General features: G+C 35.7%; 1 protein-coding gene across 1 annotated transcript in view; it reads right to left on the bottom strand.

Moving 5' to 3' along the window:
- Nucleotides 1–208: 208 nt before the first annotated feature.
- The window catches only part of MET (MET proto-oncogene, receptor tyrosine kinase), a 71243-nt gene continuing 44210 nt past the window's right edge, over nucleotides 209–27241 (bottom strand). The window contains exons 10-20 of the mRNA XM_004677165.2: nucleotides 23448–23666; nucleotides 17153–17299; nucleotides 15534–15690; nucleotides 15207–15347; nucleotides 12915–13145; nucleotides 10952–11032; nucleotides 8905–9086; nucleotides 7377–7486; nucleotides 6041–6206; nucleotides 1603–1739; nucleotides 209–1494 (exon numbers count right to left, since the gene is read on the bottom strand). Coding sequence (XP_004677222.1) covers nucleotides 1284–1494; nucleotides 1603–1739; nucleotides 6041–6206; nucleotides 7377–7486; nucleotides 8905–9086; nucleotides 10952–11032; nucleotides 12915–13145; nucleotides 15207–15347; nucleotides 15534–15690; nucleotides 17153–17299; nucleotides 23448–23666 — 1782 coding nt within the window. The 3' untranslated portion in view covers nucleotides 209–1283. The remainder of the gene's footprint in view (nucleotides 1495–1602; nucleotides 1740–6040; nucleotides 6207–7376; nucleotides 7487–8904; nucleotides 9087–10951; nucleotides 11033–12914; nucleotides 13146–15206; nucleotides 15348–15533; nucleotides 15691–17152; nucleotides 17300–23447; nucleotides 23667–27241) is intronic.

Here is a 27241-nt window from a genome sequence, read left to right as displayed (position 1 = left end):
TTCTGCAATGTTCACAGTGCAGTATTTTTGTGGCCTAACAAAAGTTCTCTCATATCATTAAAAATAAACATTTTTATAAAAATATAAAACTTTAAATGTTTACATCAGACAAAAGCAGTTAAGAGTATCCTGTGCCACATGCACTCTACAGTAGTAAGCACAAAATCCCACAGAAGAAAACATCACGAAAGTCCTGCCCAACAACTGTTCACCCAGGTCAAATGGTCAGGACTTTCAGTTGTCCATTTTTTTCATGGTTAGCTTAACTATATTCTTACAGAACATATAAGCATATTTTAATGTATAATTGATCTCCCCCAATTTTTTTTTGTCTCCAATTGTTTGCGGGGTGGGAAGCTGTCACCTGAAAAAGAAGTTAATATTTTTAGTTCAATGATCCTTTCTTTGCTCTGTGTATGAGCTGTGACTGGGAGCAATAAACCTTCAAATCAGATGTATTCTGTTTTAAAAACACACTGAGCTACCTTTAAAAATACTTATCACAAATTACTTGTCTTATTCAGAGTTGCCATTTAAAAAAAGATCAAAATATCCACATTCCTTAATCAGAGCAGTATCATTCTCAAGACAGTTGACTTTTAAATGACAAGTAAATATTTCATTGACTAAGCTATTTTATGAAAACTTCCTAATGACATCTATGTACAATATGTAAATATTCCTGCTAATTTATAAATTCATTTCATGCCTGTTTTGAAATGTTGACTGTGCTGACTATAGACGTTTCTTCAATAAAAGGAACATGTATGCAGAATTTTAAAGGGAATGTGATCATACAACATATAAAAGTCTTCAAACACTTTAATTCTAAGTGAGTGGTTTGGTCCTGAAGTGTCACATCTGTCCTAGACATTACAACTTCTAAGTTTCCTGTGATCAAGAAACCCTCAAAATTGATTTCCTCAGTTTCCCATATGAAATCAGGTGGGATCTTGATTTTTAAAAATTTCAACTCAGAGTTCAGGCTGTGGCCTGAAAGTGACAGGCGCGTCATTGCAGCTGTGGTGTAGGCATTAGTCACACGGGTCTGTGGGACAGAGCTTGTGGCTCTGATGCTTTGTCAGATGAGAAATTCCTTAGAATCCAGTAAATTTAAATATCAATAGAAGGTCCACTATAGTGCAATTTTGACAAAAGCAAAAACTATCTCATGGCCTTTCAATGGCCAGGCAGTGAAAAAAAAAATTCGATAAAGTGTGGACTGTTGCTTGGACAGTGCTGTGATGTTTCTCAGAAGGAGGCTGCTGGCATATATCCATCCATCATGTTCCCCCCTCGCCATCAATGTTATCTTGTGATGATAAGAGAGAAGGATATGGAGCCACACATTTGACGTTCACGTAAGTAGCATTTACGTGGACATAGTGCTCCCCGATGAAAGTAGAGAATATTGCTGATATCCTAGAGACCAGTTCAGAGAAGGATGGGCGCAGTTCAGCTTTAGGGTGCCAGCATTTTAGCATCACTTCATATCTGTTATAGAAAGAAAGAAATGCTGTGAGAGGCCCTTTTTGAAGGCAAGATTCCTTTGCAAACAAAGAAAGCAATAGAAATGAAGATGCTGTTGATATTCCTACTTACAAGGCATCTGGGCAGTATTCGGGTTGTAAGAGCCTTCTGCCTTGCAACAAGTAAACTGTTATATCAAAGGTGTTGACATCTGGATAAGGCGGTGCTCCTCTGGTCATCAGTTCCCAGAGAAGCACACCAAAGGACCACTAGTCAAAAGAAAGGACAATCCAGGTGAACGAGGTGTGATGAACGGTAATCAATGGTCTTGACAACCAAACGTGGCTTAGTATGGTCATTAAAAAAGTTCTTTAGCAGTAACTAGTAAGCTGTATATCTTATGACATATTTAAATCAGAATTGGAGAGAGTTTAGGTTATAAGTTTAAGTTTTCAAAAAGAATATCTGAAGTCCATGTGATGATTACAATTTCCTAAGTAGAAAATAGAATATATTATCCTCTCACGCAGGATCCAATTATTAATATGCTTCTATTCTTTTTTTTTTAGAAACTTCATTACAATTATTTTTTTTAGAAACTTCATTACAATTTTTTTTTTTAGAAACTTTATTACAATTATGTCAATGAGACATAATTGACATTTAACATTATATTAGTTTCAGGTATATAAAAATAATGATTCAATATTTGTATACAGAGTAAAATGATTGCAACTTAAGTCTTATTAACATTCATTAGCACAGTTACAATATTTTTTCTTGTGATGAAAAACTTTAAGATTTACTCTCCTAGCAGTTTTCAAATATACAATAGTATATTACTAACTATAGTCCCCATGATATTCATTACATCCTGTGAACTTATTTAAAGTAAGGCGTTTGCAGTTTTTAAGGCCTTTTTCCTACCCCTCCTACCATAGGTTGTTGCCCCTGGTATCCACCAGTCCATTACCCATTTTTGCTGTTTTAGTTTCCATACAAAAGTAAGATGGTACAGTATTTACCTTTCTCTAACTTATTTCACCTAGCATAAGATTTTCAAGGTTCATCCATGTTGTTGCAAATGAGAAGTCCTTCTTTATTATGGCTAATAATTATTCCACTACATATAATATATTCCCATGGATAATTAGGTTGCTTCCATATCTTGGCTATTATAAATAATGCTTCAGTGTACATGGAGATGGATATATTTTTATGACATTTTTTTGTATTCTTCAAATAAATACCCAGAAATGGAACTGCTAGATCAGATGGTGTTTTATCTTAAAAATTTTGAGGCATCTCCATACTATTTTCCATGGTGACTACATGAATTTACATTCCCACCAGCAGTGCACAAGGTTCTCTTTTCTCTACATCCTTGCTAACACTTGTTATTTCTTGTCTTTTTGATAACAGCCATTCTAACAGACATGTGATGATATCTTATTGTGGTTTGATTGCATTTCCCTGATGATGAGTGATGTCGATTGCCTTTTCATATGCCTGTTGTTCATTTGCACGCCATCTCTGAAAAATGTCTATTCAGATCTTCTACTCATCACTAGAATTATTATTAACATTTTTTTTGTTGTTATTGAGTTGTATGAATTCTTTATCTATTCTGGATATTGACCCCTTGTCAGATATATAATAGACAAATATTTCTATTATTTAGTTAGTTCCCTTTTCATTTTGTTGGCTTCCTTTGCTGCACAGAAGATATAGTTTGATAGAGTCCCATCTGTCCATTTTTGCTTTGGTTGCCTTTTCTTTTGGTATGAAATCTGAGAAAATATTTGTCAAGAACAATGTATCAAGGAGCTTGATGCTATGCTCTATTCTAGGAGTTTTATGACTTCAGATCTTATGTTCAAGATTTTGATACAAATTAAATTGCTTTTAATATGTTACAGTACCCCAGTTTTATTGTTTGTAAGTGGCTGTCCAGTTATTACAATTTTAGATTATTAGTACACAAAATGATAAAGGAAGTCTTTCAAATTTGCTGGATTTTCACAAACACTCTTAAAGAACTATATCTAAATGTTAATATTAAAGGAGAAATCTAATAAGTAAAAATCCAGATGAAAAATCAGAAGTAATAAAACTGCTAGACAACAGGTTATTAAAAACTAATTTAAAAATGTTAAAGTAGAAGATAAATATACAACAGCTGTATAAGTACTTTAAAGGAAAAGCACGAGACATGGAGAGGTTAAGTGACTTGCTAAAACTTCCCCAGCAACTCTGAATTCACACTGGGATAAACACTGACTCTTGGGTTTTGATTGGTTTACTAAACTTCACTAACTATGCAAGTTTTTGATTGAAGATTAAAAGCCCACTATTCAGAATAGATCAGGTAATACATGTTATCTCCCTGGGTCGTGCACCAAGGTAACAATGACACACATGACAGTAGGCCAGCATAGGTGGGTCACTTATGGGCACTCAGGACATCTGACTGCCTTGATTCAAATGAAGAAAACAAACTCACTCCAGATAGAAACTTTGTTCATTGCAGGTAGAAACTTTGCTGTCTTCTGCAGTCTTTCAAAATTAAAGTTTTTAAAGACTGAAAATATTATGAGTCACTTTTTATGACTTCATTGTATTAATCTTCAAGTTCCAGAATTTGCACTAAAATTTAAATCAATTTAACAAATATTTAATGACCCTTAATTGTGTATTAGTCTGTTACTGTACAAGTTATTGGATAGGCCCCAAGACTAATTGAGCAGGGTTAAGAGTATTGCGCAATTAAATGTGTTACAGAACAGTAACAAACAATAGCTAACAATGCAGTAAAAAAATCAAATAAATAGGGGGCTTCTGAGAAAAGCTTGCAGAAGAAAGTGACAAGAAGTGAAGTGGATTTTGAAGAACAGAGAGAATTTATTTAGTGGGTACATGTAATGTGACAGAAGAAAGGATATTTCAGATGGAGGGAGTGGGCACAGGGGTAAGAGAAAAGACGTCTTTTTAAAAAATAATATATTATTTTTACATCATAATGTGCATTTTTCCATCTCAGCTGTAATCCCCATGGGCTTCTCATCACCAAATCACCCATGTGCCATCACCATAATCCAGTGCATTTCCGTCCCGCTACTGTTTTGATCCCATTCCCCACTCCACCCCATAAAATGTCTCTGGTATATAGCTGTTCATTATTGTTATTATTTTCTTGCCTGGTCTGTTATATTCCTGCTATCAGTGAAACCATTCGGTATTTTTCCTTTTCTCCCATCCAAGTACTACCAGGCCCGACCCTGCTTAGCTTCCGAGATCAGACGAGATCGGGCGCGTTCAGGGTGGTATGGCCGTAGACTATTTTTCCTTTTCTTTCTGGCTTATTTCACTAAGCATGATCCCTTCCAGCTCCATCCATGTTGCTGCAAAAGGCTTTTTTTTTTTTTTTTTGGTTACTCAGTAATATTCCATTGTGTATATGTACCACATCAAAAAGATGTCTTTTATTGAACACAAATATAATAGGTCACTGTGCTTGATGTGTGGACTAGATGAAGGATGAGGTAAGGTTGAAAACAGGTCTGTGTTGTGGAGGTTTTCGAATGTTGAATGTGGGCAAAGCTGAAATTAATAGACCACCACTGGAATTGAGCCCCAGAAGACTATATCTGTAAACACTATGTGCAGACAATTAGGAGAAGTTAATCCATGTGCAGACCATGTAGGTTTCTGAACAAGGAGAGGTAAGGGTAACTGCAGCAAGTTGGTGACCTGGGAAGTCTAGGTGACTAAACTCCCAAGTTAGGGTGGTAGAGTGAGTGTTATATAATGAACTGGGCACAGGCAACAGCTCTCCCTCCCTCCCTCCTACTCTCCCACCCTCTCTCCCTTCCTTTCTTTCCTTCTCTCTCTCCCTTCCTGCCTCTCTTTTTTTCTTTTTAAAATTTACCTTTTTAATTTTTATTGCAATCTTGTAATTTTGCAATGTAACTGATATTGTAGATGCTTTGGGATGAGGAGTTCAAAGTTAGAAACTGATAATTAATCTGGGATCAGGTCTTCCAAACTGGTCAGTATGCCAGTGGCAGTAATTTGGTATCAGAGAAGGATGGCTGAAGGACCCATGGGAAGGAGGGTGAGAAGATAAGACAGAGGCAGAGGGAGGTGTCTAATGTATGTGTATTTGGAATGATGGAAACACATAAGTTTGAGTTTCAAGACAATTCTTGAGGTAGAAATCTATTGCCCTGGTCTACAGGGGCCAGGCTAACTACAGCCCACCTCTGTGTGACATGTACTGATAGACATGCTGTTTATTCCCTGCTGAGCCAAAGTTCCTTAAGAACAGGCTCATGCCTCATTGAGTGGTGGGCTTCCCAAGGTGCCTTGTTGAACAAATGTTTTAAATAAATAAATGAATGAATGAAAACATATAAATACTTGTTGGACAACCAAGCACTTTTTTACTTATGAAGAAAACTGAAATTAATGGAACTGAAGCTCCCCTCTTTGAAAAAATTAAGTGGATATAAATCTCTAAATGATTTGGGTATAAGAGCAAAAGAGAAAGTCAAGAAGATCGGTACATTACCACATCTGACTTTGTGGTGAACTTCTGAGTTTGCAGACTTTCTAGAGCCATCCACTTCACTGGCAGTTTTGCACCTGTTTTGTTGTGTACACTGTAGTATTCTTTATCATACATGTCTCTAGCAAGACCAAAATCAGCAACCTTGACAGTGAAACTTTCATCCAGCCTACAGAAAGGATAAAAAATATTACTGGTGGCTGTAAAGAAAATTTACAGCAATTGTGGACATCTATAGATTATAACAAGCAACTCTAGTATTTGAGGTCCATAACTTCTGAAGGAAAGGTTGCATCTGACTTCTATTGACTAACATTAAATCACAGTGAAATTCTTGAATAAAAAATGATGCATTACAAATTCAACAGGCCAAGGAAAGAGATCATAAATGCTGTGGTATAAAAAAATCCTTTTTGTTTGACCATTGATCTGTAAGATCATGTTGGTTGCTTACAGAAAATGCCAATTGCCTACCCAAAGTGCATGCCTATCTTCACTTGTCAACTTATTAGTAATCTTCAATTTTAGGAAGGAGATATGACAATGGATTGTTACTTTACTTTTCCATTCTCAAATGGGTTAGGCTAGTACATAAAATTAATATACCTCACCAATGAGATAATAGAGAAATAGGGTACACAGTAAAGCATCTGAGAAAAGTAAGTAAGGCTCAACAAAAACCAATTTCCGTTTTGTGAAGCTATGCATCCTTTTGTTTAAGCTGGCTTTTGTGCCGTCACACTGACAGAAACCAAGGTAGGAAATTAATAGCACAGCTTTCATTCACACATACCATAAGTCATGAATCAGTGCTATGCAACAGAAAGCACCGAATCAATTACAAACTGTTGACTGTTCCATTATACAGCGCAGCCAGCCAGACACAAATAAAGTTCTTTGTATATTCATTCCCAAATACCATTTTTGGTAGGGCTTCTGCAGGCGGATTTCAAATCCAATCTTGGGAAGTTACAATATGTTGGTATTTATGTTACCAGCCCTCTCCTTTTCACTATAAAACGCTGAAGATCAAATTCTCCCTCCCTAACACTAATGCAGTGTGAAACCACAACATTGGGGGCTACTGGTGGGAAGGAAAAAGAAAAGCACACAACAGCTGTTTAAGACCTCCTCTGGAGAATCCCTTTCAAATTCTCCATTTAATAAAGCCTGAAAGACCCGCCCACATCCCCAGTGCTTACATATAAATTTAAAACTGTAACGGAAAATAAAGGACTTTTGCATAAGAAGAGAAAATGTCCTTACAAACCATGAACAGTGGGAAAGATTCCTCTTGTCACTTAATTTGGACCATGAATACAGAGATGCCTATACTTACATGCAGTTTCTTGCAGCCAAGTCTCTGTGAACAAACTTTTTGCTTGCAAGATATTTCATCCCTTTGGCTACTTGAAGACCAAAGCCAATAAGGTCTTTTACAGTTGGATTCTGTAGTCAAAGAGAGTTGGAAAAGCAAGAATTTAGTTCTTACTGTTCTAAGTTTGATTTCAGAATTCTGAAATGTTTTTAAGAATTATCTTATTTCAAATGAAAACTTGGGCCCTGTTGATAACAGCCATTTATTAAGTCTTTACTGTTTATAAAGACTAGACAATTTTATAAATTTTGGCCATTTCCCCCATGGGGAGAAATGAAGGTGCTTTAAATTTTTAAATGTAAGTTTTATTTAGGTATGGTGAGATCAATAGTTGGGAGACTCATATCATTGAAAAGACAGCTTGAGGGCCCTCCCTGTTGGCGCAGTGGGTTAGAGTGCAGCACTGCAAGCTAGTTGCTGCAGCTTCAGTTCGGTTTGATCACTGTCCCAGGAGGTGATCCACATGGCACAGCAGACCTGTCCTGACCCACCAGCAGCTCCCCTCAGCAGTGTACTTTGTCAGTCAGCCTAATCTGCTCCCTACTCTGTCGCTGGTGAATCCTCTCACAGCCCCTGCACCTCTGGCCTATATCCCAGTTCTGTATGCATAAACAAATAGATATTAAAAAAAAAAAAAAAAGAAAGAAAAGACAGCTTCTTATTCACAATTCCCAAGAGGAGGGAATACCCAGTCATTCACCATTTGGGAGCTCATCAGGATATGCAGGATGTCAGGGCAGCTATGTGTTTTGTTAGGTAAATACCTTATCTACAAACATTTACTGCCATGGGGTATTTTATTCTTTAGGTTGAACATGAATTATTCCTTTTTATTTTAAGGATTTATTTTTATTTATACATACAAGTAATAGGTATAGGCCAGATGTGCCATGTGGGTCATCTGCCTGGATGGGGATACACTCTTGCTGCAGTGGCTGCAGATAGCTTCATAGTGCTGAGATTAACCCCTTGTGCCACAGGAGGCACAGTTATTTCTTTACTAACTTAGAACCTGACCCTATGTTTATGAAGTTGTTTTAAACAAAAATAAAGCTACTCCTTAAGTAGTCCTGGGCAACAAGAGCCAAGAAAAAGCCTAAAGTCACTCATGACTTTGTTTCTGGGTAGTTCTTTCTCTGCCCTTTCTGGCTTTGCCATTGCTTGCTGATCTTTTAGGTGTTGGCATAAATATCACTAAAAAAACTCCCATTTGCAAGAGCCCAAGAACCTCTTTTATGGTATAGCTCTGAGCTCATTCATTCAACACAAACTTAAAGCCTATGTGCTAAATGCTTCTTTAAGTGTTGGAGCTATAGCAGTGAACAAAGTACATAAAAATTCTTATCCTCATCAGGATGCATTATAAGCCATCACTTATTAGTTTATTGTTTAGAAGAAAACTGTTCAATAGAAAAATAATGCAAGTCCCATATATAAACTTTCCTAATAGACTAGCTGGCTTACACCTAGCTCACCAGTTCATACTTACATGAGTCTCATTTCTAATGAAATTTCGAAGATCTCCATGTTTCATGTATGGTAGCACCACTAGTGGAGACCCCTCACTTCGAAGGCAGATTCCCAGGAGTGAGAGAACGTTGGGGTGACTAAAATCCTTCATGATGATTCCCTCTGTCAGAAACTGGGAAACTTCTCCTATGTCAGTGATCCCTGAAAAATCCAGTGGGGGAGACATTAACTTCATTACAGAACAATAAATATTTTGTCAAATTTGGTTAAAGAGAACAATGGCATTAAAACTCCAAGGCTGAATCATATTGGAGCTTCATATTCAGAATGTTTTTTTTTTTATAATACATCTGAGTGAATGAAGACACCCTGCATGGTGCCTTCAAGTCACCACCTACACTTGCTTTTTATGAGTCTAGCAATCAGTTTCTCCTATACAGAAAAAGAAGAGGGAAGCAGGTGAGTCTACTTCTATAGTTTAGGGCAGGAATGGCAACATTTTCTATGAAAGTTCAGATAGTAAATAGTTTTTTGGCTTTGTGGACCATGTAGTCTTTGTGGCAAATGCTCATTACTACCTGGGTAGTACAAAAGCAGCCACAGACAACAAGAGGCTGGGTCTCAATAGTCTCTTACTAAAACAGGTGGTAGAGTGTAATTTTATGGCTTCTGCACTAGGAGAGCTTAAGTGCAATTGTCATATGGTATCTATAGATAGTTTTTTGTATGGTAGTTTATAGACACTTCCAGATAGTTAACCTGAAGGCTTACTTCAGGTTAGAAGAGTTCACAACTTTTATCTTATTATTCTGACTAGTAGCAGTGTTGGTAATGGTATCCTTTTATACTTGCAATGCATCTGGGACCTAAAAGACCATCTGGACTGGAGAGAAACTCAAACGAACCAGGAACAGAGAGAGACTGCCCTGTGTCAGCACTGTTCTAAGTACGATTGACAGTAGTGTTCTCCCAGGAGGCAAATTTATTAACAATCATATTTATACATCAATCACAGTTTGTAGTTAGGTTTTGTATAAGCTGTTTCTTTAATTACCTTGCAGTTAGACTTTCAACCAAACTGAAAATACAGAGCATTGCTCAGAATGGAGATTTATATGGGGGGAAAAAAAAGCTAAAAAAGTTCTGGCAATAATGCATCTTGCAGGAAAACTGTCCACTTTTGCATTTAAGCTTACCAACTCCAGGATAAATTCATAATATTGTTGGTCAACATTTTTTTTTCAGATTGCTGTCAATTATAAGCAGAACTTTAGAAATGGGGGAAGAAAGGGCAAGTTCACTTGCCCTTTGAGACCTGTTAGCAAAGGTGTAGTGAGGAAAGCAAGTATGAGGAGGGCACTGAGTTACACAGGAGAGCAATTTTCTGCTATAATTATGACTCTGGTCATCAAATATAGACTCAGCTTATGTTTGGAGGCATTTCTGTTTTTTAAACTGAATATGCATTCCACTTACAAAATATTTTCTCTGTAAGTGCTGAAAGTTAAGCAGGTCCTAGCATAGGAGTAAATTCCATTTGCTTAGGAAACTCACTTATTGGGAATACCACATCCCCTCAAAATGCAGATAAATGAGGTATTAGCACATTTAGAATTTTTCAATTTTCTGCCAGTATACTTTTCTCCTGTTTGCCTTATTTTACTTTTTTATCTTTTTAATGGAAGTTGTGGTTAAAAATAATTAAAGAAATGCCTCTGGGTAAAATGAGTCATTACTAACATTATATGCCAACATGCTTCCCATAGTTTCCACAAATGTCACTTGCAAAACAAATACTACAAGCCAAACATAGTTAAATGATACTCTTCTTCATCCAAGAACTTCATTTCTCCTACAATTTGATTATGGGTGCTATGAGGAATGATTTCTGAGGAAATACTTCAATAAGAATTTAGATAAAACATATTTTCAGGATTAGATTCACAATTCCAGGGGTAGCTGATTTTTTTCCTAAGGGAAAGTGTAAATCAACATTTTATTATGAATTATTTATTAGTCTGCAAAGCACAAAACTGCACTCTACTGTGAAATAAAGTGGAACTTACTATTCAAGGATTTCACAGCACAGTGAATTTTCTTGTCATCACTGTCCAGCAAAGTCCCATGATATACGCACCCAAAGTGTCCTATGCAAAAGAGGGAACTTGGTTAATGCTATTAATTATGCAATAATTATTTATTAAGCTGTTCCTGATCTTCATTTCCTTTTTTTCTGCATGGAAAAAAGTGACTTTACTTCTTATTACTTCTTATTCTTTTGATTAACAACTGTGTATTTGAGAAAATACATAGATCTAATACATTTCATCTAAAGATACAAGCAAGATGATTATTTGATACATACATAGTAAAGTATTTAGGTGATGTGACTACTATTAAAGTCTAGTATAGTAAAATATTCGATCATAGTGAAACCAGTGAAGTAAGGAGTAACATCTGTTTCATATCATAAAATTAATTTATTATTTATTAAAGTAAAGTTTTACCTACATGAAGAAATACAGTAAAATAAGCTCCCTATACATCAGTAAACCGAAATGACATAAAATGTTACTATTAGAAATATGATTAACTTTATAGAATAAGGATTTCCCCCATTAGTCACCAGGGAAAACATAATACAGGTTGGCAAAAACTGAAAGGCAATTGACCAAATGAAGCAAATTCACTGTGAGTCATTTCACCCATTCCCTCTGGCTTTAACCACATCATTTCCCCAATGGTAGCCTTTCATCCAGTGGCAGTAATTTTCCCCAGAGGTGCCAAAAGTCTGATAGCTGTGTAAGTCATTCATTAATTAATTCATCCACCCAGCCAAGACTCCCTGAGTGCCTAGTATGTGAATGTCACACACTGGTCTACCTTTTTGTATGCAAAGATGAATAAAACCTATGATCTTGGGATTAACATTCTAGTGGGAAATAACGCAAATAAATATAGCTAATATTTACAGAATGTCAATGACTATTATTTCAAAAGAGAAATAGCTGCCATTTTTAGCAGGTTTTATGCTAAAAATAAAAACTCTAATTTTGCAATGTGTATAATTAGAACATAATTAGTGAGGCCACACACTCAAAAACGGATATAATTACTGGGATTTATAGGCTGGTAATAGAACTATCTATTATTCTGATTTGAAACATGTTTGTTAGTAGTGAAGCTGCTATTAGGGAAGGGGTGTGTGCTAGTGCTAAAAATCTGGAATGTGAGATGCTATCACGGGAATACGGTGAGGCCTTGTGTTCGTCTAAGGCAGATTGTCCCATTAGTTCTTCTGCAGCATGCTGGCTGATACCTATGGTAGCTCTCGCAGAACATGGAATAAATGGGATCCAAACTCACTCAGTATTAAAGGTGAAAACATTTTGGCGTAAAAAGGGAAGAGTGAAGCTCATTTCCCTACTTCTGGTGGATTTCTTTCCTGCTGTTTCCTAAGCTACTGTAAATTCTAGCTGCTACTGCTGCTCTGACTAGCTTATTACAAATATCTGCTTCTCTTTGTATAAAGAAATTGGAGTGCACTGTAGAGATGATATATGTTGCTTCAGATCAGAGGAATGCTATAAATTAATTCCCTGTCTTCTGATGCTGTACAGTAGTACAAATTGGTATGAACCAGGATTTCATAAAGGTAGTCACTATCCTTAGGGTAAAGAAAAACTGGAGGGAAATACGAATAAAAATACTGGAACTAAAGAATGATTTTCAGAAGGAAGTAAAATGGTACGTTCCAAGTAACTACAGGTGTCATATGAGAAAGGTGAGGAAGTAACGCTACTTATTTGTAATGTTTGGCAGATTATGAAAGTGCCACCATATATAAAGGGCAAATCCCCATGGATGTGATTTGCAGGACAGTATTTCTGCAGAACAGAATTCCATTGTGCTTGTTATCACTGCTCTGTCAGTTTGCTTTCACCATTGTCTAAGTTCCTAATCTGCAAAGCCAGAAGATAAAATGCTGGAAAAATCGTATTTAACAAAAAACTGAGTGGAAATACTTACCTCTTCCTATGACTTCACTGAAATGCACAATCAGGCTGCTTGGCCCAATCACTACGTGCTGGACTGCCTGGACCAGCTCTGGATTTAGAGCACTGAGGTCAATGTGGACAGTATTTTGCAGTAATGGACTAGATATATCAGAGTCCCCACTATTTAGGATGGGGGATAGGTCTGTCAGAGGATAATGCACTTGTCTGCAAGATCCATTCTGAGTTGAGTTAGGAAACTGGTCTGCAAATTAAAGCAAAATTATTAGAAAACAATGGCAAAGCCGGATTGCATTAGGGGCAGCAAACTTAATAATGAAGTCGTAATTTAAAATGAAAGAAATGTGAGTTCAAATATAAGAAAATGAAAAGACACCTTTCAAGTTAATATCTATTAATGGATATTATTAGTGTTGCTGAAATCTATATACATTCTTGGCCATGGAAATTGTGTACAGTGAAATATTATACATATAGATGACTGGAAATACATAATAGTAAAATTTTAGTACTAAAAATTTTCACATAGGTAATAAAGTCTCCATTATGTGCAGGTACATTATAGGAAAGAGGGTGAAACTCAAATTTCTTAGCAATTATGATAGAGATTTAGTGAGTAAGGAGGTTGAAAGAAGATTACATTTTATAAAGAATACTTGTGAATTTTAATGCTCTCTGATTAGAGCTATAAGATGTGATATTAATATAAATATTAAATAGCATACAAATCTAAATTTAAACCTATAAACTAGATTTATCTCATTGTTAAGGGCATGCATTTTTAAAGGTGACTGCAGTGATGTGGGGAAAGATAATATTTACAAGATGGTTCTACAGAACATAAACTTCAAAAAATAAAAGTATTGCAAATGTTAAAATGTTAAGCTGCCTCTTTGCTCTTATACTTCTGTTGATAGACAATGTGTAAGTTTTCCAGTGTCCTTAACTATTTGTGACTCATTTTATTTGTCCAATGGTAAATATGCAACCAGGAAAATGCCTGCACTTGACTCATGTCCTGTAACTTCTAAAGATAATGGAGCTGATACAATACAGACAGCTTGCTTTTGCTAAGATATTTTAAATAAAACAATGTGAAATGTCTCCAACTCCACTGTTACTAGGCCTAGTGTTTTGCAAAGCAAATGATGTTAACCCCTCTGTTTTAAATAACAATTGAATGTTTTAATGGGTAAGGCTCAAAATACTGTATTTTCAGTTCTTGGAATGTTGTGAGTAAAAGGTTGTGTACTAAGAGTTCATTAAGGAGTGCTCATTAGCTTGATGATCAACAATGAAAAAAGATGTAGCACTGCTAATTTATATTTTAATAAAAATGTTTTATAGCTTAACTCTTTGCTGGTTGTTAAAGAGAATGCCACAAATTTCCTAGCATTGTAATTGGATGACAAGCAAATTACCTAACTTGAATGATTTAAAAAGTAAGATTTTGTGAGAAGAGTGCTTAAAATATGAATACAACATATAAATGAGTTCACTGTTAAAAAGGACATAATTCGGGGCCCTCCCTGGTGGCGCAGTGGGTTAAAGCACAGCACTAAGAAGCTTAAGCCACTTCCGCATGAGTTCGATTCCCGCCTGCCCCGGAGGAGCTTCACATGGCGTGGCAGACCTCTTCTGACCCGCCCACTGCTCCCCTCAGCGGTGTACTTCTTCGATCTGCCTGTTCTGTTCCCCATTCTGTGTCTGGTGAAGCCTCTCACCCTCCGCATCTCTGGCCTGTACCCCAGTTCTGTATGAATAAATAAATAAATATTAAAAAAAAAAAAAAGGACATAATTCGGCCTTCCCTGGTGGTACAGCGGGTTAAAGCACAGCACTGAGAAGCTAAAGCCACTTCAGCATGAGTTCCATCCCGCCTGCCCTGGAAGTGACCCACATGATGCTGCAGACCTCTCCTGACCCGCCCACTGCTCCCCTCAGCAGTGTACTTTGTCAGCCTGCCTGTTCAGCTTGCCACTCTTGTCTCTGGTGAATCCTCTCACCGCCCCTGCACCTCTGGCCTGTACCCCAGTTCTGCATGCATACATAAATAAATCTTAAAAAAAAAAAAAGGACATAATTCTGTGTGAAATTAAATACTTCTGGCCAGGGAAATTTTTTTTTTCTTTTCAAATTGAGGTATCACTGGTTTACAAATATTGTGTATGATTGAGGAAGACAGGCTTATACCTCTTCAGGACACACTTGTTTTATATTTATATAAAAGCATAAAGGCAATACCAAAAATAAACAATGCCACAAACCAATGAGATATTTCTCATAATAATAAACTGAACTATACCTTCTGGAAAGGTAGCTCGGTAGTCTACAGATTCGTTTGATACCATCTCTGTAGTTGGACTTACACTTCGGGCACTTACAAGCCTATCCAAGTGAGGAGTGTGTACTCTTGCATCATAGCGAACTAATTCACTGCCCAGATCTTAAAACAGAGAGAGAGAGAAAGGGCTTGTTAAACACTTGGCTATCATGGGTCCCAGTGGACCTGGACCCAGTAACTAGACGGACTGTATGTAAGAACACACATGACACTAGAACAGTTTTAAACTGCAGTGACTATGTTTTAAAGGTAACTCTAAAACAAGCAATTATTTTAACAAAATGGTACCTTTAATTTGCTTTCTCTTTTTCCACCACAGGAAGAGTCCAAATAATAATAACAGCATTATTGATATTGAAACAATACCAACAATCAGTCCTGTGACATTCTGATCTGGTTGAACTATTACTTTTCCAAGGACAGTTGAAGAAACTGCTTGTTTCCACTAAAAATGAAAAATAAAGAAAAGTCAAAATTTCATCATCATAGATTCAAAATATATCACACAGGCTGAATCAGTCCCTCTGGGTAGAAACACTTGGTTGGTTACTAACGTCCTTACAAATGGCATAATTGCTTCAGAGTAATAAGTCATTGCTCAATTCTGCTTTAGTAGTCAAGTAATTAGGGGCTACTGATCCCTGAAGTAGTTATATGATATTCAGTTATTAGTATTTGTAATGAGACATTAGGACTAAAAAGATTAATAAAAAATAGTCTCTGAAATTGGGGAACTAACTAAATTGTAAAAGGGTAAACAGACACACAAATCAAATGATTATAATACAATGTGATCTGTATCACTAAAGTCTGAATAAACAAGACAACAGGACTTAATTCTGCTCTGGAGGCTAGGCTGGAGAGCAGAGAAGTCCCATAAAAGGTAAATAATCATATTATTGTTGTGGAATAATAAAATCTCAGCATATTCTTACTTCAGTTTTGATACAGAGAAGAAAGCTTTGAGACTCCTTCTGTTATGATTGTTTAGAATTTATGGTGTTTCTGAATTCCAAACTCTGATCTCATGATTCAGTCATACTCCTATTAAACAATGAATAACATACCAAAAGCCACTACACTAAACACTTTTAAGTGGGTAAATTGCATGGTATATGAGTTGTATCTCAATAGATGAACAAAAGTCACTCTGTTTCCAGTTTATCTGACTTAGTTGTCTACATGAAAGAAGTTACTATAAAAACATTTCTAATTGCTTTCTATTTAGTGCCTATATAATGGGATCTATGCATTGGAGATTACTGTGGAGGGCAGTTGTATGTTAGTTCTGGTCTATGAGGAGTGGGCTATGAGGAGTGGGGGAAGAGGCACTCTTGATATTTCCTCAGTCCTCCTGAGAATTACAGTATATTCTGGCAAGCCTATGGCTTGATGGAAAGACAGTGTAAATACGAAGTTCTTTTGAGGTCTCTCTGGAGCTTGGGAAGGAGGAACTGCATTAAAAGCTTACTATTTCTGGCCCTATCTGGTGGCGCAGCGGGTTCAAGCACTGCACTAAGAAGCTAAAGCCACTTCCACATGAGTTTGATCCTCGCCTGCCCCGGAGGTGACCACATGATGCGGCAGACCTCTCCTGACCTGCCCGAGGCTCCCCTCAGCAGTGTACTTTGTCTATCTGCCTGTTCTGCTCCCAGCTCTGTGTGTGGTGAATCCTCTCACCGTCCCTGCACCTCTGGCCTGTACCCCAGTTCTGTATCCATAAATAAATAAATAAAATCTTAAAAAAAAAAAGCTTACTATTTCTAGTATGACAAGTAGGAATTGAAGCTGGGTTGACAAGCTACACCCAACACACAAATGAATTTTAATGATTATTTCAAGCCTGTAAGTGTCGTAATTACATTGGCATTTTTCATTACATCATGAGAGGAATATAGGAATCCCACCTCTATATTTAGTTCACTGTTCAATTTCAGGAGGTCATTGGGGACTGTACATAGAACGGTTTCAGAGTATGGCTGTATATTCTCGCAGCTCTTATTTCCAACTTTTAACACTTCACCTTTAACTGCTTCAGGGTCAATATCATTTCCCTGAAAGGAAAAAATGGGGGAGTGTGGTTAACACTTCACAGTTTTGCAGGAATGCTAACAAACACAGGGCATGTTGTTTGCCAAGGCACACAACTTTATGATACTCATTTTCTTGGGAATCTGGATGGTTGAAATAGGTAGTTCATCAAATTGGATTTTAGAGAAAAGGAAACTCTTGTTTCATACATTTTACCCATAATCACCTTAATAACATTTTCATGGGAAATTGATGGTTGGCAAAAAGGAAACGATTTGTTGAACTGCCTGACACCGTCTATGCAGTGATACTTAGCTTTGACTTTACTTTTAGAAACACAATGAGCCTTAAAAAAATACTGATGTCTGGGTCCCATCTCCAGAGCTTCAGATTTAACTGATTTAGGTTAAAATTTTGTGTTTGAGTTGTGCAGTTTCTTTTTATCCTTCTTGCACCATTGAACCCTATACATAAGTGAATTCATTTTAAAGAAATACCATATTTCTTTAAAGATGTCATATTATTCTCATTACTGATTTAAGAACATATTACATTATTTTGAACAACTACATAGTTACTACTTCAGGATTTAAAAAAATATTCAATTTGACATTATTTAGTTAACTAAAGTTTCCACTAGGCACTTAAAATAAATAAACATTTGTTTTTGAGAAACCAGTAATTATCATTGGGAAAGAACTGAAAACAAAGGTTATCTTTCCTTATATCAGGATGTAATGAGTAAAGTTATTTATTATATAATCCATTACTTTAGGGAGAGATACAAAGAACAGCCAGTAACAATGATAGTACTGCCACTTTGTTTTATATAATCTTTAATATGTGGCAAACTACTTTTATATTAAATATGTCATATCTCGATAGATCTCAATGGATCTCAAAAGTGTGGTAGGTCAAGTGTTATTCTGGGAAAAGAAGTTGGAAGAAAGTATTCTTTATAATGTAAACCTGGTATTAAAAAAGAAAAATCAAACCCTGTCTTAGTAATATTTTAGAACAGTATGTGTACTTCATTGAATCAGACCAGCCACACAGGGCATTCAACCCAGAAGCACATAAATCTAGTAGGTCACTTTGAGGCTTCAAATGACAACTTGTTGGTTAAGTCTGAGGAGAGCACAGATACTCACTCACATATTGGAGGGAATTCAGGGAATGACAAGGAAGAAAGATGAAAGAGCCACTGGCCTTGATTTATGAGGGAATGACTAAAATGTGTCTTGCTTGCTTAGATAATAATGAAGGTTGGGGGAAGGGATGAAAAGGCTGTATTTACATTTCCAAGACTCATTCTTTTAACCTAGGATCTCCTTAGATATTATATAAAGGCTTCTTTTGAACGAAAATAGATCACACAATTGAAAAACTGAACCCTTTTCATGTGGGCTTACTAAGGAACACATAATTAGTACTGACTTACATTGAGAAATTACTATCAACTTTTTAATGTAATTGTTTAAAACTTTTAAAGTCCAGGAAATCACAATAGTAGTGCTGGCAGCCCACTGTTCTAACAGTGGGGCCTGATTTGGCAAAAAGAAAAAAAGACACAGGTTAACTTTTGTCATTTAAAATACAGTTGTGGTGAAAATGTATATTTTCATAAGTTTTATTTAAAAATTATGTATTATTTACTATTATTCAATAGAACACTGACTTTACAAAATTGGCTGTTTTTCAGTTAAGTGAATATAAAAGCTTTTATTATTTTATTTTTTATTGTATTATTTTAATTGAGGTAATGTTGGGTCCAGCACTGTATAGCACTTAGGAGGTATAAAATAAAGCAACATAGAAAAACCTTTTTGGTCTTTAATCCGCAAATATGTATTATGATTATCTCACTTTATCTGTTAAAGACAACCCCTTGAGCTAGGAATTATTGTCTGTCTTCCACACTTACACATTGAGAATAAGGTTAAAGAAGAATAGGCCATGAAGTAAATCAAGTTCTATTTGATAGAAAAATCTACTGTACATCTAAGTTCACTTAGTGTGTGTGTGTTAGACACAAGGTAGTTATTAAGAATACAAAGGTGAATAAGAGTTTCTTCTCACTGTAATCTTAAAATGGATATATTTATCAAATGAAAACTAAGTATTCCCAATGTGTCATACCAGGATGTTCTTTGTCACTTTCCTTTCCAACTGTGACCAAGTGTGACATGATGTTTCTATCTTATGTTTGAGCTGGTTACAGAGCAGACAGATGTGGAAGTGGGGAGGATTTGAAAAATATCATTATAATATAGAAGGGGTCATGTAAGTAACTCCAGGTAATTATAAGACTGAGTCTGGGAAAGTCAGCTAAGGCAGTGAGCCACAGGCTGATAACTAGGCAACAGTTCAAAGTCCAGGGAGATTACAGCAGAAAATCTGTGAGCTGGTGGTTGTGGTGATGGGGAGATTTACACTTCAGCTAGATATAAACACCGTTGCTTAGGAGTCAGGTCAAAGAATCTTCACAGAGCTCCATGAGATGTGAAGTAGCATTTGGGGAGATAACACCCAGGTCATTTGAGAAAAACTGGGTGAACTAAAGCTAACTTGTTTCGTCACTGGCTACTTGAGGTACTGTGAAACCACAGGTGCTCTCTGTGAGCCCTGGAAATGTGTGTGTGTTTTCTTCAGAATACATATTCGTATGTGGACCACAGGATATACCAGTTTATGAGCACCATCAAAAAGGATGGGGCCAAATGACCTCTAGGAAAAGAGTCCTTCATATATAATCTTGTCTGGAAATAGAACTGATTTCATGTTGGTTATGATTGTGATTAAGTCTGTAGTTGCACTGAATTAGTTGGAAGTGCTTAAGAAGACAATTTTGGCTGGCTCTGGCAGTAGGTGAACTGAGCTGGCTCACAGTGTCATAGCCCAAATTCCTGTTTTTGATCTTAGTAGTCTTCTTGCTCCTTTATGCCTGTCTTGGCTGATATTTCCATAATAAGATTTTTGAAGCCTCTCTATTACCATATCTATGTATCAATATGTTCCAGGTTAACATAACTTCTAAGGCATTGTTGGGCAATCCTTGTTCCACCTGAAATTCTATACATTTCTAATTTCCATAAGCTGCAAAGTAATTTGTGCTCATGTGTAAAACTATAAAGTAAGATACTTAGGAAGTACACATATGCCATATTATAAAAAAGTTTTTCTATTGTGAAAGGTATTTTGGTATAAATTATATGAAGATTAATACAAACAACATTGCAATTTAGTGGAGAAAAGACCACATTTGGGACCAAGAAACTTAAGTTCAAGCCCTCTTCTATTGCTTGTTCTTTAGATGACCTAAGACAAATTACCTATATTTTCCAAACCCTTGTTTAGTTTTCTATAAATGGAGATAATTATTATTAATATCTCAAGGTCACAGATCCCCATGAATTTCAGATTAAGTTTTGATGTTAGAGTACTGTGTGACCTAAAACGCCATCCAGTGTGAGCTGTTGTTGACATGAACATTATGCCCTAAGGTGTACTCTCAAACTGCTGTCTCTATTACTAAGACCACTGACCCCAACTGGTGCTGGATGACTTGAAACTTTGCGCATAAACTATTTTCAACAATGATGGAGTTTCTGATTTATTCTGAGGAGCAAATAAAAATTGGTATCCAGAATGTATTCTTGACCCAAACTTGGCTGACCCTCTTGACCATGATGTAGTCATGAGCCAAGTGCTGACTGAAGCAATTCTTAAAATTAGGGTTCAAAACTACCAAAATATCTTTTTAGCCAAGGAATTCTAGCATGCATGACTGCTGAGGAGCATGAACTCTTCTTGGCAATAAGGAGTAAATCGCACTCCAAACTCATGATTCTTTCCGTAGTGCTTTCATGGATGGAATATAAACATACTTTACACTCATGTGTTGTGATGTAATTAAATAAGCACAACATGAAGTAAAATGGTATCCTTTCTTTTGATTAAAAAAAATGTCCAGTACTTTCTTCGCTTTTTCTTTCTTCATACCCTGCTTTCTTTTGTTTCTGCCCCAAGTGGCAGATTTTTTTAAAAAAACATTTACATCATTCTTCATTTTGTGCATTTTTCATCTCAGTTGTTATCCGCATGGGCTTCCCACTACCAATTCACCCATGTGCCATCATCATAGGTGGCAGATTATTTTATTTATTTATTTATTTATTTATTTATTTATTTATTTATTTATTTATTTATTTATTTATTTATTTATTTATTTATTTATTATGTAACAGTTTATTTTACATCATTTTGTACATTTTTTTTCATCTCAGTTGTAATCCCCGTGGGTTTCCCATCACCAAGTCACACGTGTGCCATCACCAGAGTCCCATGCATGTCCCTCCTCCCCACCCCGTTTTTGATCCCATTCCCCACTCCATCCCCACAAAATGTCTCTGGTATATGGCTGTTCATTATTCTTATTATTTTCTCACCTGGTCCATTGTGTGGCAGATTTTTTAATGTGATCAATTTTAGAAGTTGATGAAGGGTAAAAGTGATGTTATACAAATGTTTTCTTATACCCTAGATTTCCTCTTATATGCATGGAAAATGGAGTAAGGGAGAAAAACAAGTCATGATAACAAATATCCTCCAAAGTGTCCTCTTTTTCTACAGATGGCCACTCTGTGATGTAACAGGTGTAGACACTTGTTAAAGAAAAGAGTCATTCTGCATATAGGCAAGAAAAGAAAGTGTTCTGTGCTTATTTTCAGAGACCACTTGGCCTGTGTTGGGACTAGTACTCAAAGGCTGAGGATGACATCAAATTATGTTTTTCTTGGTTCAACAATTTTGTAGGGCAATGAATAATAGGCATTTAATTTATGGAAAAAGAAGTTTTCTTTCCATGTAATACTGTGTTTGGAAAGGTAGATAAAAACATTTTATCATTAATCCTTCTATCAAGATACAGGAACAGAAAAATAGTTTATCTGAGCATAAAAAATTTGCAAATAAACCTTTGTTTTCATCAGGAAAAAACAAATGGTATCTTTCAAATGGCAAGCACAATAATTGTTGGAAGTAAAAGGTCACACTAGATTAGTTTTATTAGGGAAAAAAAGAAATAATAAAACCTCTTTTTCCCTTTCTAAAACTAATTAAAGAAGTAGATGTAAGGACTTTGCTGTAGTAAACACGCTGTTCACTGAAGCAGGCTTCCATTTAATTTCATGCTGGGCTTGCTTAATTATTGTACAAACCAACATTTCTAGATTAGTAAACTTGTATGAGTGAATATATGCATGCATTTGGCTGTAGATAAAATCTTGTTGAAAAGCAGAAAAATTTCAGTAGAAACATATTTACTTAGATGGCGATGATCCTTGGGAGCTTATATTACATCTAAACAAAGACTATTCTAGTTGTGTTTACTCATATTTTCATTTTCAGTTTTTTCAGGAGAAAATTTCTGAATGTCTAAAGGAACATGTTGAAGAATAAACATCTTGTTATTTCTAGTGATTGAGGCTATAAATAATTAGTCTTGTTTGGTTTGCCTGTTTTATTACTATCTGCAGTAAAAATGACTGAAGTTGCATACAAGAGCTTTAGTATAGTCTTGGTTCTGCTACTATTTCATCACCTGTCAAAACACTTAACCTCTTTGAGCTTTAGTGTTCTTTGCAACAGTCTGGGCTAGAAAAGATGATCTGTTATCCTGTGATTAAATTATACGTAGTGGCTAATATATTCCTAAAATAGAGGAAATCCAGCTCAATTTATAAGTCAGTTTAGAGATGACCACGCCCAGATACAAAATTCCCAGTATTACAAGGAAGTACAGAATGTCGATTAATGCATTTACTTCCATAGCTCTTTCCTTTTATCTTACAATGAACGCTGGTATCCAGGGAAATGTATAACATCAGCAGGATAATGCATCACAGTCAGTCTACTTAATAGATGTGTGCCCCACATTTGCTACTTTTTAATATCTACACAAGAAGGAGTTGTTAAATGCTTCATTAAAAACTGGTCCATTATTATACCTGCCTTTTTAGCCTAATTCCAAAAAGATTTCTTTCTCAGTGCTTAGATATTTGCTGATGTAGTATATAAGATGTAATGACCAAGTACAACAGTTCTATTCATATAGCGAAGCCAATTAAGTGCAAGTTGATGATTTAAGAGAGTATTTTAAGCATTACTTACCTTAATTTCCAGTACATTTTCATTGCCTATTGAGATCTTCACTGGCTTTTCAAAAGGCTTAAATACAGGATTAGGTACATAAATGAGATCAAAGTATTTGGAATGCATCCCATCTAACATGAAAAAGGCTTTGGTTGTCAGAGGGAGTTGCAGATTCAGCTGTTGCAGTGAAGGAGTTGTACAGCAGATTATTTCTGAATTAGAGCGATGTTGACATTCCTACAGTAAGACACAATTAACTGCTGTAAGCACAGCAACTTTCGCATTTCAGTGCTTCAGACAATTGACAATACATAAAATTCAAAGAAAATTGCATTGAAGTTCTTTATGTTGAATACCACATTTCTGGAAATGATATATGCAAAATTATGCAAAGTACACTGTTTTCAAAAGAACACAAAGCTTCCCTTGACAGGAATAAGCTACACTGATCTATCTGAAGATGACTCTCTCCATAGCTTTATGTTCCTTAGGGGACCATTACCTAGATAGAGGGACTGCATCCTTCTATGTAAAACAGCTATGGCAGAGGGTTGCTGGACTATGTTTAGTTAAATGTCCTTATTTACATTTTAGCTTTAAAGCCTATTTCCTGTGAGAAAGAGGACATACCCCTTACTTGGAAACTCAGTTTCTTTACTTAGAAGTAAGAATAAAAAAATTGAGAAACACAAAAAAATTGCTAGATTATAAAGTCCTTTGTCAACTGTCAACCATTATATGGTTAACATTAGAATTAACTAATTATTAAAGTCATTTTATTAGTGGTGTCCTAACACCAATTTCTGGGGTCAGGATATATGCTAAATATTTTACAAGAATGTAAAATAATAATCCTATAACATAGTTGCTATATCATCTACATTTTATACATAAATAAACTGAGCTTTTTAAAAAACATATCTATTTCTTTATGCATACAAAAAATGGAGTGTAGGTAGAGATGCATGGGAGGAAAGGATTTACCAGACCAAGTTGGGAGCAGGACAGACAGATCGACTGTAATACATTACTGAGGGGAGCAGTGGGTGAGACAAGAGAGGTCTGTTGTACCATGTGGGTCACCTCCCTGGCTGGGGATTGAACTCTCGTTGTAGTGGCTGGTGATAGCTTGCTAGTGCTGAGTCTTTAACCTCTGTACCACCAGGGAGGCCCAAGAAACTGAGCTTTTGAGTTTACGTCATTAGACTAGGTCACACAAATTGTAACAGGGAACATTCGTGCTAGGCTGTTGGCTCCTACACTGTCTTTTAACACCCAAGTGATAGGGTTTCTTGCTCACTCTGCATTCTGTATCACCAAATCTTATGTTGTCTATTTTACAAAGGCCCTGCTTTTATTATTTCATGCCCTTTCATCTCTCATTTTAAATCCTCCCCTCTGGAATTCTGATTTATGCAAGTTCGGAAAATGTGGTTTCCTCTTGATTGTGCTTAGACTAAACCAGCAACTTGAAGTGGCACATTTAAGGTTAAATGGTTGCATTTTTTCCCCCAAGGAAAAGACAAACAAGCAACAACATCCCTTAGATTTCCTTTTCTTTGACAAGTAGAGTTGGAGATGAAACAATTACTAATGCTCACAATAGAAAAAGGACTCAGGATATACATAAAAAGCACAAACAAAATTGGATGTTTGGTGTTTTCTACTAAAATGTCCTACATTAAAAAATGTATGCTGTAAGCAGATATAGAAAACTAATATACAGATATATGAATAAATATTATTTCAATTTATAAATTTCATATTATAATGGTAAAAGCTATTCTTATCATCTTGGAAAATGGAAATGAATAATTTTATTGCCATTATAATAGTTCTTTCTATAACAAAAAAAGGGAAATTATAAAATAAACTGCAAGCTTCTGGGGAATAATGCACATTAACAAATCAATACACATTTTGCTGAGAAGGTGATCAGTAATTTTATTTTAAAAGATTGCAGTTTGCTGGATTTAAGTTATTATTGCCAGATCAATCTATCTAAATCAGATCTGATCAAGAGTTTTTATTTCTTAAATAATGTATCAGTTCAATTCATCATCTTCAAATTCTATCAGCAGCAGGGAACATTCAAGGAATATAAGTCTCTTTATAAGGTAGTTTTCATCAACAATAATAAAATAGATCTGAATCTTTCATTCTGAATTTTTCTAACACATAGCTCTACTCTAATATGGTTGTGGCTAAAATATCAGCTACATCTTCATATACATAAGCAGATAAGATGCTTATCTTCTATCATTGTTTGAATCTTCCTTGGGATAAGTGCTTTTATGTCTCATGCCTGGAAAATTTTAATAAATATTTGATTTAAATCAATGGATAAAGTCAACAGAGTTTTATATGTCATTATAGTGCTAGTGAGAGTGAAAAAAGTACCTTTAGCCATTATTGTAGTAATAATATAGGCTTGGGTCAAACTAGATAAAGTAATATTATTTTAAGATTTCTACTTTAACAAGTCATATGCCAACACCAAAGAGGGTTATTATTATTCTATTTGGTTAATGAAAAATTGTTAGAGTTGGTTGTGGACAACTGATGTCCTTTAAATTAATAGCAGTGGTATCCTAACTTTATTTGTGGCCATGTGTGTGGGGATGATTTCAAAGCTTTCTACTTCATACCATAACTCCCTGGAGTACAATTTCTCAGGAATATGATAAAAATCTAATAATACTCTTCAGAGGTGATGCAATGTGGCTGATTTAGAAGGTCAAGAAAAATCTCATTTGAAATGACCTTATTGTTTGGTGATCTGGCTTGACATTTTTAGCCTTAAATTGGTTTTTGTAATTAAAGAACACTGTGGCTTTAGTCTTCAAGAAATATTGGATGGGGTATCTAAAAGAAAGTGCTGTAATTCAATCTATCACATGCCCAATCAAGACCCTGCTTGCGAGGGACACTTAGAACTTTCATCCTAAATTTAGTCACAAGTCCAACTAGATTATGGTATATTAGAGAAAACATCAACAAAAATATGTAATATTTACAAATAATTCCAACCTTCCTAAGGTCTAAATTAAAACCACTGTTTTAGTGTGACCTACATAATAAGAGCACATAATAGGTCAATCGCTTTTAAGGAGGCATTGGTTATAAATGATTGACAATGCAAACAAAAGAAGGAAAGGTGCAAACAACAAAAATAACTATTCTAATATACTTTTTTATTATTTGATAACATGTTAACAAAGGAATAAGAACAGTTAGAAAACACTGTGGAATAACCACTCAGACAAGGATGCTATTGCAAGGTTAGAAGCTTTATCCAAGGGTTTTATTACAGCAAAAGGGTAGACAGTTTATAATACATTAAAAAAAAAGGCAGACAGTGAAATGCTATGGAACAAATGCTTCTCTCCCAAATTCACATGTTGGAACCCTAATCTAAATGTGAAGGTGGAGGCTTTAGGAGGTAATTTAAGTCACGAGGGTAGTGTTCTCACAATGGGATTAGTTTCCTTATAAGAAGAGACACAAGTGAGCTTCTTTCCCTGGTATCTCTCAGTCATGTGAGACCATAACAAAATGGCTGTGTACAAACTAGGAAGAGTGACCTCATCCGACACCTGGGTCTGACAGCAAAGAGATCTGGGACTTCTCAGATTCTGGGGGTATAAGAAATAAATATTTACTGTTTAAATCACCTATTCTATGTTTTATTTTGTTTTTGTTGTTATAGCAGCCTGAATTAAGATAGGAAATGATATGGCTTGCATTTATATTGACCACAGATACACCACCTCAGGTTAGTGGTTATTATTTGTGTCTGTGTACACATGTAT

The sequence above is a fragment of the Condylura cristata genome, unplaced genomic scaffold (genome assembly GCF_000260355.1).
Source record: "Condylura cristata isolate star-nosed mole 26May11 unplaced genomic scaffold, ConCri1.0 scaffold00005, whole genome shotgun sequence".
In the NCBI taxonomy this organism is placed as follows: domain Eukaryota; kingdom Metazoa; phylum Chordata; class Mammalia; order Eulipotyphla; family Talpidae; genus Condylura; species Condylura cristata.
Note: the sequence above shows the minus strand (reverse complement) of the source record. Positions and strands in the feature narration are given on the sequence as shown.